This window comes from Mytilus californianus, unplaced genomic scaffold (assembly GCF_021869535.1).
Source record: "Mytilus californianus isolate M0D057914Y unplaced genomic scaffold, xbMytCali1.0.p SCAF_3, whole genome shotgun sequence".
NCBI classification, from domain to species: Eukaryota; Metazoa; Mollusca; class Bivalvia; order Mytilida; family Mytilidae; genus Mytilus; species Mytilus californianus.
In genome coordinates this window covers 35,864,497-35,880,282 of record NW_026262679.1, presented here as the reverse complement: position 1 = coordinate 35,880,282, position 15,786 = coordinate 35,864,497, and the positions used below count along the sequence as shown (strand labels likewise).

The 15,786-nt window shown below is 31.9% G+C and overlaps 1 protein-coding gene across 1 annotated transcript; it reads left to right on the top strand.

The window, feature by feature from the left end:
• The first annotated feature begins 164 nt into the window (after positions 1-164).
• LOC127734464 (spermatogenesis-associated protein 24-like) lies at positions 165-15,520 on the top strand. Its single transcript, XM_052244350.1, has 6 exons — positions 165-318; positions 2,023-2,100; positions 2,946-3,008; positions 5,414-5,544; positions 7,651-7,721; positions 14,365-15,520. Exons 1-6 carry the CDS (start codon positions 199-201, stop codon positions 14,583-14,585), a joined length of 684 nt encoding a protein of 227 aa, XP_052100310.1. The 5' UTR covers positions 165-198; the 3' UTR covers positions 14,586-15,520.
• Positions 15,521-15,786: the final 266 nt, after the last annotated feature.

Sequence of the window (15,786 nt, the reverse complement as noted above, 5' to 3'; positions counted from 1 at the left end):
TAACTCAAAACGGATACACTCTAGTAAAACAAAATTCATTTAGTAAGTACGGAATAATAAGAAAGCCCTCGATCAGTTTTCTATTTTAAATTTAGTGTTAATTTTCTCCAACTCTTTAAGACGTTTGATACAACAAATGTTTACAACTACATACAAGAAATTAAATGACACTGAAAGAATTTGTTGACACTCACAACGATGGAACGTTCCGTGTCTGTTACTGAGACAGTAGATTTACCAAGTCATATTTTGGTCCAAAATCAGATGCAAGACATTATTCTAACTCAAAAGAATGTGATCGAAAAGTTATCTCAAGATGTGCGTTAAGTATCCAGTTGATGTTACGTCTGGCTAAAATACATGTTACATTTGTATTTGTTTCAGTACTGGTCGAGTAGCAAATTCCGTCCGAAATTCGCAGTTCTTCTTGATTATTGTTAAACAGAAAGTCTGTTTGTCAATACTCTTTTTACATAATATGAGACAGACGTTACCTGTGTCTGTTATAGGTACAATAATACAAGTAGTGTATCTTACATGCTGAACACACTTAATTGTCCACCACTATCGTTTTGTAGACTGCGCACTAGACTTGTCATGATGTATAAGATCTTTAATTATCTAGTCGCGAGAATTGGGGTCCATTCGATCTAATTCATGTTCGCCCTAATACCTGTTCAACCTAGGTCAGTTCGTCATAATACCTGTTCGCCCTGATTAATTTTTACTGATACATTTAAACAGTTTGAAAACAATCGTGAACAGTTATAACAAGATCCAACTGTAACTTAGTCATTTGCATCACACACCATTCACTCATTTTTAAATTATTATATCAATTTTATCAGCAATCATACATTGTAGCCAGGGTTCACGGTTATTGTTAAACTACCTACTCTAGATGCTTTTTTAATCAGATGTGGATACTTAAAAATTACAGATATCTGTTAGAGTACATCCAATCTAAGTCTCTTTCTTCTTGTAATAGTATTAACACAATTGACTTTTCTACCCTTTCACAATGCAAGTATTCCCCATTCCAAATAAAGGACAATTGAATGAATTGATCCTGCTTTGTTTCATAAAAAAAAAAGGCTAATGTAGATACAAGTATCTTGTCTTAGGGAGGGATAAATTGTACTTTGTAAAAATTCACTCTGAATCAAACAATGAATTCTCTGAAATTGACATAAGCAAGATGCTTGATTTCATGATTGACAACATATTTGTTATGTTTGGAGGACATGTTTTTCAACAAACAACTACATCTAGAAATGACAATGAGGGTTCGTTGAGGACTAAACTTTACGACAAAAGAGATGATTTAAGCTTCCCAATTGTGAAATTTCCATTTCTATGTAGCAACATTCAGACAGAGCCTGCATATGGAGTATATATCTCCCAGTTGATACTATATTCCAGAGCTTGCATTTTCTATCATGATTTCCTTGATAGAGGGTTGCTGCTTACAAGGAAGCTATTGATACAAGATCCATACAATGAAGTTGAAATCATCCTTTAGCAAATTTTACGGATGCCATCACGAGTTGATTGACTGTTATGGAATATCTGTTTCACAGATGAAGATGGATATTTTCCAATTGTGGTAACCATTGTCCACCCTCTTTTCCTGGAATGTGACCTACTGAATTAGACTTATCGCCAAGTTTGTACTTATATGATCAACCAGAAGGGTGCCATATGTGGAGCAGGATTTGCTTAACCTTCCTGAGCACCTGAGATCACCCACATTTTTTTTTGGGGGGGGGGGGGGGGGGGGGGGGTTTGTGCAGCTCAGTCGTTAGTTTTTTAATGTTGTGTTTTGTGTACTGTTGTTTGTCTTTTCGTTTTGTTTTTTTTTTGCCATGGAATTGTCAAGTTTGTTTTCGACTTATGAGTTTGAATATCCCTTTGGTATCTTTCGCCTCTCTTTTTAAATTTGTGAAATTCTTTATTTTTTCAAATAACCGTAATTGACTCCATTTTTTTTATGTGTATCCTTTATATATTTTCTCTTTTCAGTTGTCCAGTCATGAAGATTCCATGAGAGAAAGTTTTGCTTCAAAGTCCATATATGAAGAAGAGTTAAAGAACCTACAGGTTGGTGAATTTTCTCACTGTAATTGTTAATGGTTATAAAATGGCAGAATGGGTTCTATGCTTGACGCTTCACAGTCATAAGAGCCTTTTGAGTGATTTTATACAAAAGAGAGTTTGATATTGAGAATAAGCATTATCAATGCATTTTCTACCTTTAAAAATGTTTAAATATATGCTATCTATTATGAGAATACAACATAAAAATCTTGTTTTTACTCTGAACCTTTTACACACACACCATAACTGTGCTTAATAGAAACACTCTTCAAACTAATCAACTTGTAAAAAGTTTAAGCCCATTACAAGTGAAAGGCTGTTAGTATGAAGTAAGAACAGTGTAATAAAAATCATTTTACTATACAATTCCAGTGATTGACTCTGTCTTTTTGTTTTAGAATGTTGACAGATAGTCAATTTCAGCAACACCATTTGAAAAAAGAATGAATCTAAAAAGAAAACTTCTATCTGTATCATAAAGACATTTTTTAAGTAGTTTTAAATTCTAAACAAAATTTTATGAGGCAATAAGTTGTTGATTTATTTTTTAACAATAAAAAAATGTCTGCTGACCTGTAATTTGAAGATAACCAATGTTCTGATATCAAGGGGAGATAATTGTACAGCCATTAGTATATGTAATGGCAATAACAAACACAACTAAGATTAGCCCTTTTCTTATCAAGTTTTAAACATTGTTGTACAAATTTTTTTCAAATGAACAAATTTTAGCCAACTGGTATTGTAAAAGAACAAAGCCTTCCTATTAAATATTCACAATAAAAAATAAATTGTTCCTGATAAATTCCAGATAGGATTATCTTGTGATAACTTTTTTTCTTCTTCAGAAAAGTATTAGAGATGACTATGTTCCTAGAAGTAAATTAGAAGAAGCAGAGAATGACTTACAGGTGAATTTGTATTTTGTCACATCTAAATATAAGTTACTTGTTTTGATACAGAATGATTGTGTCATCAGACTAATATTTGAATATATTTTCTTTCAAAGTCTGATATTATTCAGGTTCTTGTATTGATAGGGAATAGGAAAATGGTTGAGAAAACAAGTGATATACTTACACACATGGATATTATAGGAAAAAATAACTAACTCATTGAAAGATGTTGTTATGTAACAGTTTGTGAAACTATACTGGCAGTTAATATACCTTAAAATCAAATGTATAATTTTTTAGTGTTCTTTTATTTTCAGGTAGAAGTGTTCTTTTATTTTCATTGCTTATGCTAAGTTTTCATGAAGATTTAATGGCCTCATTTCTTGAAAATAAATTGAATTTTTAAGCTTATCTATTTCAAATCTGGTATGAGTTATTGCCATCTTGAGGTCTTGACTTTAGAAGAGACACTTTTTGAAAATCATCTTTTAAAGAAGAAAAAATTGTTAACTTTCTTTCAATTCTATTTCTTGTCTGAACAATACATAGCACATTCCCACTAAAATATGTTTTTTGATCTGCTGACCCACTAAATCCCTTCTCTATTAAAACAGAGAACATATCCAACTAAATAAGACATCACATGACTTTGGTGCCGTAGCGAGCCACCATTTTGTGTCATTTTGTCCCATATAAAATGCATAAGTGCTTCAATAAAGTTTAATTTTCTCATTAATCTGACCCGTTTTCTAATTTTTGCAGCTACATCCTTGGTATTCGAACATAATTCTACCTAAAAATGTTGATTCTGACAGTTTAATTTTTTATTAAATTACGGTTATTCATAAAAATTGTATTTTTTCTCATCATTTCCACATTGACTCAGTAGTAAATCTAGCAATCTCATGTCTACTTGTACATCAAATTCACAAATTCTGTAGATAAAAGTAATACTTCGCAGCTATATTGAAAATATCACAGCATATATCTAGCAAAAGAGGCTACTTTTAACAGTTTAAATCGAGGGGAAATTACGTCCCACATCGATGTATAAAAGTGAATTTTTCAGGATTTTTCAAAATGGCGGATGTGTTTGGAAGTGTTGCATGTATTTTTAAACACCTAGTATTTTTCATGCAGAATTTGTGCAGTTTCTGTTATTTTCTTCGTTGATATTCTGATATGTTTGATTTCTAAACATCTTGATAAAAAATAAATTATTTCAAGTGTGAAGTGAAAAAATGGTTACCACTGAAATTTATAAAAAAAATATTTTTCATTTTTTTAAAGATTTTTTTTTTTTTTTTTTCTGTATGATTTATCTTTACCGGTATATAGAAAAATAATATATTCTCTTAGAAAAAAAATATTTTCGTCTGGAGAGAAAAAAAAACCATGCACAACAAAAGATAAATGCTCTGTACCTATTAAAGTTAATGTCCCTTTATAAAGTTTCTATGACCAATATGACTAATATACGAACAGGTTAACTCAGATTTAAGTTATAATGTTACATAACAACAAATTGTCAGGTAATGCAAAGGAATCGTGTCAAACCAAAAGCCATTAGGTGACATTAACATCCCGTCTACACATGTATTTCCAGAGTTTAATTTTAGTGATATACAAAAGTTTTCTAAAATGTACAAATATATAATTCTCTTTCCCGTCTACACTACCGAAGAAATATATATCATAAAGAACTTCTTCGATAAGTTGATTTTTGCTTAAAAAAATAACCAAATATTAATGTTTCACGAAAATTGTTTAAAAAAAATACTCTAATTCAAATTTTATAATCAATAGATTTTTTTATTTCATAGAAAATTAAATGAGACTTCATTGCATATGATTTTTGTCGTTTAATTTTTAATTCAATGTTTTAAGCAAAATCCAGGCATTAAAAAAATCAATATTGAAATTTTAACTTGTGTACAAAAATATGTTATAAGAAGATGTGGTATGATTGCCAATGAGACATACATTTCAACATTGTATACCCGCCAATATTTATAGACAGAGTTATCGGTCCTGAATAGGACTGATATAGTTGGGTATGATGGGTTAACAACTAAATTATTTTCAAAAGATTGTTTTAACCAAATGACAGGGCATTCACACTAAACATTTGTTTTGTTGATCTGCAGTTCTTCTTTATCAAAATAGATAAATGGGTTAAAACAGTCACAATGATCAGGTCTTTTTCAATAAAAGTTTTTTTTTAACCAACTGCCAATGAAATGGACCTGTGGTTGTTTATTTATATAGACTATCTTATTCTACTTATGTTACTATTATAACTGTTGTTACTATGAATTATAAGTAGGCTGTGGACCTATGGCAATTTGTTTTAGGTTAAATCTCATATGTATGCGAGATATTTTACTGATCTTAATTCTAACTCTTATAAATTTTATCAGGAGGAGAGGTTATCTCATTTAAATACCAAGAAACAACTGAATGATGTATCTGACAGACTGGAATTTGCACTAGGAGAAATAGAAGTTGTAACTAAACAGATAGAAAGAGAAAAGGCAGCTTTTCAGAAAGCGTAAGAACTTTTTAAGTCATTTATTTGGTAATTATAATGATGTTTTAAAGATTTGCCACTAAGTGGCCAAGGCATATAGCGTTACCTATGTTTGTCCATCCATTATTCTGTCCATCTGAAATCAAACAGTAGTCAGACTTTTTTCTTGATGCCAGCAGATATTGGTCTGATTTTTAGTACATTAGTGTATAATGATGACTTACAGATCAAGTTTGTGTTGCATTCTGGTTGATTAACTTTTTGCTGAATTATGTCCCTTGGAATTCATGCAAAATGTTCCTGTCAGGACTTTTTTTGTTATGCTTGCAGATCTGGAGCTGATTATTTGGTAAATAAATATTGTAATAATGATATCTGACATATCAAGTTTGTGTGTTGTTCCAATTGCTTGACATCACCGAATTAAGGCCCTTGGACATAGAAAATTTCATCACAATTAAGTTTTGTCAAACAGACTTTATTTTGTAATGACTGTAGATCTGGAGCTGATTTTAGTTTCATATGAAGATGACTTACATATCTTCTCTGTGTTTCTTTATGGTTGATTGAATTTAAGTGGAACTATGGCCCTTGAAAATTTTACTTGAAAATTGTATTGCTACAAACATTTGTTTGTTATGCCTGTAGATCTGGAGCTTATTTTGTTAAATCAGAGTATAAAATGACTTACAGATCAAATTTACATAAAACTATTGTCAATTGAAAGTAGATATGAATATTATAAATTTGTATCATGCTTTTCATATTTACAAGACGATGAAATGGAATACAGAGCACAAGTTTGATAAGTAAATTTGTTGGTGTGTATATATACGTAATTCATTTCACACCTGTATAAATCATTAGTTAGACCTGTATTATTGTATGGATGTGAAACATGGAAACTCAGAAACCTTGAAGAAAAGAAACTGAATATTGCACAACACCAATGCCTAAGAAAGATCCTAAAAATAAGATGGCAAAGTAAAACATCAAACAAAACAGTAAACGAAATTGCTAACACCAGAAACATCAGTTGTGAAATCAGAAGGAGACAGTGGACATGGATAGGACACATATTAAGGCGTTAAAGAGACAACAACAGTTATGTAGCGCTGCAATGGGCTCCCGAAGGGTGAAGAACTAGAGGAAGGCAAAAAACTACATGGAGAAGAACAACAGAGAAAGAAAGGAACCAACAAGGATGGACAAGCTGGAACGTAGCCAGAACAGCGGCAAAAGATAGAAAAGGGTGGAATAGCAGCGTGGAGGCCTTATGCGACTTCTGGCACGGAGAGAATTAAGGTTAAGGTTAAGGGAATTCATTTCACAATAATTCTGTATAAAAGATGTACAAGAGGAGAAACAGGATATAATTATAATTCAATGAGTCAGCAAGACAGCAACACTTTAAAATCAAGACACCTAGAAGCAAACATTTTTATAGTTTGTTCTTATGTTGTACTGTTACACTACTGTCCCAGGTTAGGGGGAGGGTTTGGCGCCAACAAACTAGTTAAACCTAGCCTCATTCTGTATATGCCTGTCCCAAGTCCGAACCTGTAATTCAGTGGTTGTTGTTTGTTGCTGTATATCATATCTGTTTTTCTTTCATTGTTTTGTACATAAATCAGGCCGTTAGTTTTCTTGTTTGAATTGTTTTACATTTGTCATTTCTGGGCCTTTTATAGCTGACTATGCAGTATGGGTTATGTTCATTGTTGAAGGTCGTTTGGTGACCTATAGTTGTAAACTTTTATGTCATTTGGTCTCTGGTGGAGAGTTATCTCATGGGCAATCATACCACATCTTCTTAATTTTATATAATTTTGTCAACATGAATTGAAATTTAAACTTGGTCAATTCTCACTTTTTTTAGCTGCTGTGAACAATATGAAAATTAAACACATACGAAAAAAAACTGATCTGGGATATGTCACACTTTAATCTGCATGTCTAGAAAAGTTGTGAATACATATAAATTTGACAAAGACATTTAAATTTCTGCAATCAACATCAAATTAGCTTAAAGGTAAACAAATATTGAGTTTTGAAGAAGAAGTTCCCCACTTGGGAGAGGTTCATGAACAATGAAACTGTGATTTACTCAAACATTTTTTTTTAAAGATTTGGGACAGTTCAGAACAAAGCCATTCAAGAAACATCAAAGTCAATAAAGCTGGAACGCAAATATACAGGTAAGATGATGCAGGAACTTTAAAAGTAGTCAGTGAGTGTGATAATTCAATAACTCCTATTTTCAGGAAATTATAAAACTATTGTTAACTTTGCTATGTTTTAATCATTGAAACCAGTGATTTTGTTAGCGCTCGTCATTTTCGTCATTTACGAAACGGTTTTCAAAATGACGAAAGTATTCCAAATCAATTTCGTCACTTAAATTTGGAAAGAGTAAAAATATTTTCGCATGAAAATACTATAATTCTACCTGTCTTATTGTTTCGGACAAGTTTATGATCCTCAGCTAATTAACATTTACAAAAGGTGTTATAAGTTGTGATTACAGATAATCCGCTTATCGCCATCGGATGGGTCACTAATCTGTTAATTATTTATCAACCTCATAATTGATTATCATAATTATTTTCCCCAGTAAAATCAGTCAGTCGGCATTTCAATTTCAATATTTATCAAACGAGCACAATTTGCAGTTCGTTTGTCGTAGTTTCGTCATTTGAGTTTTCCCTCGGACAGTTCGCATTTTAATTTCAATATTTCTCAAACGATCACAATTTGCAGTTCGCTTGTCGTAGTTTCGTCAAATGAACGTATTTTCGTCATATTTGATATAACTTTTAATCAAAAACTTTCGACAATTTCGATTAAAAAGATAGAACTTTATTCATAACATTCAGAAATGTTTTCATGAGTCAAACAGGTGCTTCTTTTACGATGAACTGCGCATGCGCGAAAGTATATTTATGAATTTTATAACGACACTAAAACGTAAAATACGAAATAATAAAGTATCAAACTAAACGAAAGAGACAAATATAGTTCTTATTTAGCAAATTTAATTTAAAAAATGATAATTTCCCGTGCCTTTTTTAAACACGAACCAATCCGTAAATGAATCCGGATTCATTCTGAATTTATTATCCACTTGTCACTTCCCGTTTTAATTTCATTTCTAAATCGAAAGTAAACGTGATCTATTCATGATAAATTTACAATTTAAAGTCATTAGAATTGTTCCAATAAGAATTTGTACAAATCCTTGGTTCCAACCATATAGAATTAATTATAAATATCGCTTTAAAATGTTTTTAAGGATAATGAGTATGAATAATGCAGTGAAATAGTCCTTACAAATTCGTTAATGGTGTGATTCCTGGTTTAAAAAAAAAATGGATACCAACTTTTGCTGATTAGGGAGCTACCATTTGATTGTTATGGGGGGGCTAGGATGAAATTTGAAAAAAATAGGCAGGACAAGAGTTTTGAGTAAAAAAAAAGGCAGGATGAGAGTATTTGCAAAAAAAAAGGCAGGATGACAATTAAGGTTCATCATAACAAATGGACAAATATGGCCGTATTTTCACCTCAAAAACTACTCTGTGTACAGGCTTACCTGTTCAGTTTGGAAAGTTTTAAGGCCTGGCATCCACTAGATGTATAAAAGTTAAATTTATTTTGCATATCAGAAATATAAAATCTTTTTTGGATTATGATGGGCATTTTTTTCCGTTCCTGCTGAAGGTGTAAAAATAAACTAAGTTGGGATATAACTTTGAGATGCTCCATCTCAGGTAACAACTGATTTGTATTGTATTGATTGTCCTTGATTGGCATGGACAATAGATATCTACACATCTATAGGTGAGTTAAAGGTAGTAACTGAGTGGACAGTATCAAATGCAATTCAGGTGTTTGTTTATTTTTACACCTTCTGCAGGAAGGAAAAAAAATGCCCATCATATTCAAAAAAAGATTTTATCTTTCTGATATGCAAAATAGATTTAACTTTTATATATCTAGTGGATGCCAGTTAAATAAAAAAGTCAGGATAAATTAAAAAAAAAGGCAGGACCGAATAGAGTGAAAAATAAAAAGGCAGGACTGAATAGAGGGAAAAATAAAAAGGCAGGACAAAATTTTTCATCCTAGCCCCCCCCCCCCCCCCCCCCCATAAAAATCAAATGGTGGCTCCCTTAGGAATGTACCCTGAAACTAACTGAAGTGAAATTGTGAACTAGATTTCTAGATCTTATATCCTAATCTTCGTATTAAAGTGCCACATCAGTCAAATCATGCAGTAACTGCCTAGTATGCCTAAGTCCTTCAAAGTCTGACAAAGATGTATAGATAGTAATATACATCCTAGGTCCCTTACTGCAACCCAAAATAAGGTTGATTTTCATCCCACACAAAAGTGACTAAAGCCCTCAAAATCCTAGCTTAAACCCTGATTGAAACTATAATGTTTTATAACCATTTCACCAGTCTAATGTTTAATTGTATGAATCTTTGAAACTTTTATATTGTCAATTTAATTTTTGACACCGAACAGTTTACTTACAGGTACAAGAAATGAAAAATCCTAAAAATGTGGGCAAAATAACCATTCATCATTCTTAGCCAAATAGAGAAAGTCTTGGTTTTAGGTTAGATATCTTTAAAGGCGTGCATCCAATTTTGACCAAACTTAGTGTAATGCCCTTTTGAAAAAAGAAAAATTGGATTATTTTAAGGTCATTAGATCAAAGAATAAGGTTACAATATTTATAAATATACTGAGTTACTTTTTGTACAAACTTGTCCAAGCCAGAACTTCCACATATTTTCACCTGACTTATGTTGTTTGGTATTTAGGTGCATCATCTTCAGATGTTTCATTGCTTACCATTGATCTTGCCTCTGAGTTTGAACTTTGGCCTTTTGGACCCCTCACGGTTGTATTGACAGCTTAGTAAGGGATAGAAAATTGGATAATATGTTTTAAACAAGAGCATTTGGAACAGTTTTGTGTTCGAAGTTTGCACATTTTCAAAACAGTTGATATCAACTAATAATTAAACAACAACAAAAATAAATTCAGTGTACACATCAATACACCTTGCAAAAATGAGTTTAATCCTATAATAAAAGTAATTGTCAAATAATGATATGTATAAATCTAAACTATTTAACAGTGTATTGTGTATACTCTCATTAAAGTTATGCTGTCAGCAGACATATTTTTATGCCCTCGCAGTAGAGGAGGGGGCATTAAGTTTTACCCTTGTCCGTCCGTACGTCCCAAAGTTGGTTTCCGTTCTCTAACTTAAGTTTGCCTCAACCAAATGTTATGAAACTTATACACAATGCTTATTACCACAAAACACAGATCAAGTTTGAATTTTGGTGGTGTCACTTTTACCGTTCTAGAGTTATACCCCTTTACAAATGGAAAAATTGCTGAATTTTTCGTTTCTGTTCTCTAACTTAAGTTTGCCTCAACCAAATGTTATGAAACTTATACACAATGCTTATTACCTCAAAATACAGATCAAGTTTGAATTTTGGTGGTGTCACTTTTACCGTTCTAGAGTTATACCCCTTTACAAATGGAAAAAATTGCTGAATTTTTTGTTTCCGTTCTCTAACTTAAGTTTGCCTCAACCAAATGTTATGAAACTTATACACAATACTTATTACCACAAAACTCAGATCAGGTACAAATTTGGGAAGCGTTTCTTTTACCGTTCTTCAATTATGTCCTTTTATAACTTTATATGATATGCAAGCGGGGGCATCATCTGTGTCCCATGGACACATTCCCCATTTATTTTAGTTCTGAAGCAGCTGTTCTTGCTTATCTTTGTGTATATGCAATTAATCACTGTCCATGTGCTTAGTTCACAGGGAACACTTTTTCTTGTATGTCAACAGATTATACAAATAAAAATTCATCCAATAATAAATAAATTTGTCAATGACTTATGTAACATTGTGGCATTGTTATTATGTAGCTTGTCTTTTTCCTGTTATGTTAAATTGGGCCCTCTGTCAAAAAACAAACATCTTGGTCTTGAAGTATAGATTCTGCGTACTGACGTTGTTTATCATCTTAATAACCTGTATTCTTTTATTTGTCTATTAATATTACTTTTACTGTTTAGTCTGTTGTTGGTGATATCCATTTGATGTGACTCTGTAATTATGCATCCCGTCATTGTGTTATTGTTCTATAATTTTTGTATTCTTATATTTCATTTTTGTCTTGCCTTGACGGAGTCAAAAAGCAAGACATAGGTATGCTGTTTCTGGCGGTGGCGGCAGCGGCGTTGTCAACAATGTATTAGTTTATGATTATGTCTAGTTTATGGTGAACCACTAGTGGTAGGTCAATGATATTTGGTATGCAGTTGTATTAGCATTGGCACATCTCATTACCATGGAGACTATTTGGCTCCGCTCCCTCAGTCAAGGTCTATTGTCTTTGAAACTTTGCTTAGTTTACATGTATTAGTTTGTGATTAGGTCAGTTTATGGGGAACCACTAGTGGTAGGTCAATGATATTTGGTATGCAGTTGTATAAGCATTGGCATATCTCATTTCCATGAAAATTATTTGGCCCCGCTCCCTCATTCATAGTCTATTGACTTTGAAAATTTTGCTTAGTTTTCATGTATTAGTTTGTAATTAGGTCAGTTTAAGGGGAACCGTTAGTGGTAGGTCAATGATAATTGGTATGCAGTTGTATAACCATTAGCACATCTCATTTCCATGGAGAATATTTGGTCCTTATCCCTCAGTCATGGTCTACTGACTTTGAAACTTTTGCTTAGTTTATATGTATTAGTTTGTGATTAGGTCAGTTTAAGATGAACCACTAATGTTATGTCAATGATATTTTGTATGCAAATGTATTGGCTTTTGCAAGTTTCATTTCCATGGAGATTATATAGCCCCACCCCCTTATTATGGTTCATTGACTTTGAAACTTTATCATAGTTTACAAGTTAATGTTTGTGTTTAGGTTTGTTTAAAGGGAACGACTTATGAGAAGTCAATGGTATTTGGTTTGCAGTTGTATTAGCATTGGCACATCTCATTTCCATGGAGATTGTTAAGCCCTGTACCTTCAGTCATGGTTCATTGACTTTGAATATTTGCATAACTTACATTTTAAAGTATTGCTATTTTAATTTCAACATTTGCATTATCAAAATAACAAAAAGTAGAGACATATCTCTGTGTTAACAGTTTATTGCTAATGTGCTTTGTCTATATGACTTTTTGTGTTTCTTTGATACATATGACGTGGCTCTGTACTTATACATCCCGCCATTGTGTTATTGTTCTATGATAATTTTTGTATTCTTGTCTTTCATATTTGCTAATGCTTTGTCTTTATGCCCTTTTGTGTTTCTTTGATACATAATGACATGGCTCTTTTTTATAAGAAATTCATAATAAGCATATAGACAAGTGGTAAGAAGGACAAGGGAAACTTTTAATTTAGATTCTGCAGAGGATATGCCTAAAAGAACTATAGACTATATTCTGTTCATACTTTGAACGACAAAATTATTTTATTTCTACCTGTGTGACGTTTACATGCTGATCAACTGATGTACGTCATATGCGCAATTCTACGTCAGAGTTAATGTTAACCTAACCATGTGCCTGTCATGGTAAGGATTCGGTTCCAGTACTTAAAATCTTTCAATCCTTTATGGGTGGATTTAACATAGATAAATAAAATCGTATAATAAAAAAGCAATGAATGAGTTGTTAAATTTGATATATGCCTATTTGTGCTTCTTTGTTACATATTTGTTTGTTTTTATAGTGATTAAGATTATAACACAATGTTGACTGCTGTACCCATATTTTTGACATTTTTACCTATTATGCCTGTTTGTTTTGTTCACGCATCATTGTCAATATAATGGAATAACTGTCATACAAGTGAGAGGTTTAGCTAGCTATAAAACCAGGTTCAATCCACCATTTTCTACATAAAAAAATGCCTGTACCGTCAGGAATATGACAGTTGTTATCCATGGGTTTGATGTGTTTGAGCTTTTGATTTTGCCATTTGATTAGGGACTTTCCGTTTTACAGTTAAGTCTGCCTCATATCTTGACTTACATCTAGAAATTGACAATGAGGGTCGGTTAAAAACAAAACTTTACGACAAAAGAGATGATTTTAGCTTCCCAATTGTGACCTTTCCATTTTTAGTTCCAAATGGTGAAGTTGAAATCATCACTTCGTAAATTTTACGGACGCCATTACGAGTTGGTTGACCGTTATGGAATACCCATTCACAGATGATATCGGATCTGTTCCTTTTTTCGTAACTACAATCCCGTTCCCTTTTCACGAATGTGACCTACTGAATTAGACTATTTACTGAATTTGTAATAACATGAGCAACACGATGGGTGCCACATGTGAAGCAGGATCTGCTTACCCTTCCGGAGCACCGAGATCACCCCCAGTTTTTGGTGGGGTTCATGTTGCTGTTGTACCCCTATTTGTGACATTTTTACCTATTGTGTTTGTTTTGTTCACACATTGTTGTCAATATAATGGAATTTGATGCGACTGTCATACAAGTGAGAGGTTTAGCTAGCTTTAAAACCAGGTTTAATCCACCATTTTCTTCATAAGAAAATGCCTGTACCAAGTCAGGAATATGTTATCCATTCGTTTGATGTGTTTGAGCTTTTGATTTTGCCGTTTGATTAGGGACTTTCTGTTTTGAATTTTCCTTGGTGTTCAGTATTTTTGTGATTTTACTTTTTTCTTGTATCTTGTATGTAGAAATCTTAAATGATTATTACACAAGTTGATGATATGTTTAACATTCAAATTTATTTTTACAGATGTAACAAAACAGTGTGAAAAACAGCAAGATGATTTAGAATCAAAAACGGAAGAATTAAAATTTTTGGAAGGCAAAGTAAAAGAACAGGAGGTTGTTTATAAGAAGAAATTGAATGAACTAGAAATTCAAAAGAAACAGGATCGGTATATAGCAAAAATGATGGAAGAGCAAAACAGAAGAAAAAATAAAACTAAAGCTAGTTTATTGACTCAAAAATGATGGAAAATGATTATTAACATACTAAATTATGATATTGGCAGCTATATTCTTTTCTAGACGAAACACAAGTCTGGCGCAAATACAAAATTTCAATCCTGGTATCTATGATGAGTTTATTTGTATAATATTTGAAAATTTAAAACAGCTGCTGTAAGATTTTAAACGAGTAATTATGGTACATGTACAATTGTATGAAGATTTGAAAATAGAGCAGATGATAATTCTGTCTGACATGACATACTGTTAATTTTAGTATAGCACTAACAAAGTATAAAATTTGCGAATTCATAGGTTTAAGAAAGCTAGGTGTGATTTATATATTTTATGTAAGATATATATACATTCTTTATGATATTTGAAAGTAGATTAATGATGATGATTTGATGTAGACACTTGTCTGTTATTGATGCCCATTTTTTAGTTTTTGGTGTCCTCTGTTGCTATCTCATTGAGGTATCATTTTATAACTGTGAAAATTGTGATGGGATAGGTTTTTCAAAAATAAAAAGTTGCATTTTGAATTCTGAAAGTATTATTTGTATTCAGTGTTTATTGTACTGTAAATTCAGAAATGTTTGCAATGTTTTTTTTTATGCAAAAATTGTGAAGGTATATGTTTTGTAAAAATAAAAACTTGTTTTTTTGAAACCGTTATTTGTATACAGTGTTTCTTGAAATCACAATAATTAATCTCCCATTTTTTCAGTTGTTCAACAGTAATTAAAGCATGCAAAAATTTTTGAATTTATAGTATACGCAAAATCTCCTTTTATTCATATAAACAGTATTTTCAGTCATGGAAAAATTATATGTGATTCATTTAAACATGTAAAATTGAGATGGAAGTTATTACAATGTATTTACCTCATATTTATATGCAAGACTCTAATAAAAGTTACAACATTAAAATGCTTGCAAATGAAAAATGTTGAAAACAGAACAATTACTTCCTTATCACTTAGTATTGCTAAAAGAATGATCCTTCTTTAAATGTTTTTGTTACTGTGTGGCTTTGATTTAAACTGTCCCAGTGGTAGCAATAGCTTCTTATCACACAATACTCCATTTCAAGGTGAATTTTTGTGGAAATATGGCATGAAATTCTAAACACAATTGTAAAATGTATTGTGGCATGACGGCATTCTTGAAAAAGAAGGGATATAGGGTTGATATACAAGAGACAAAAATGCCTCGAAACAAT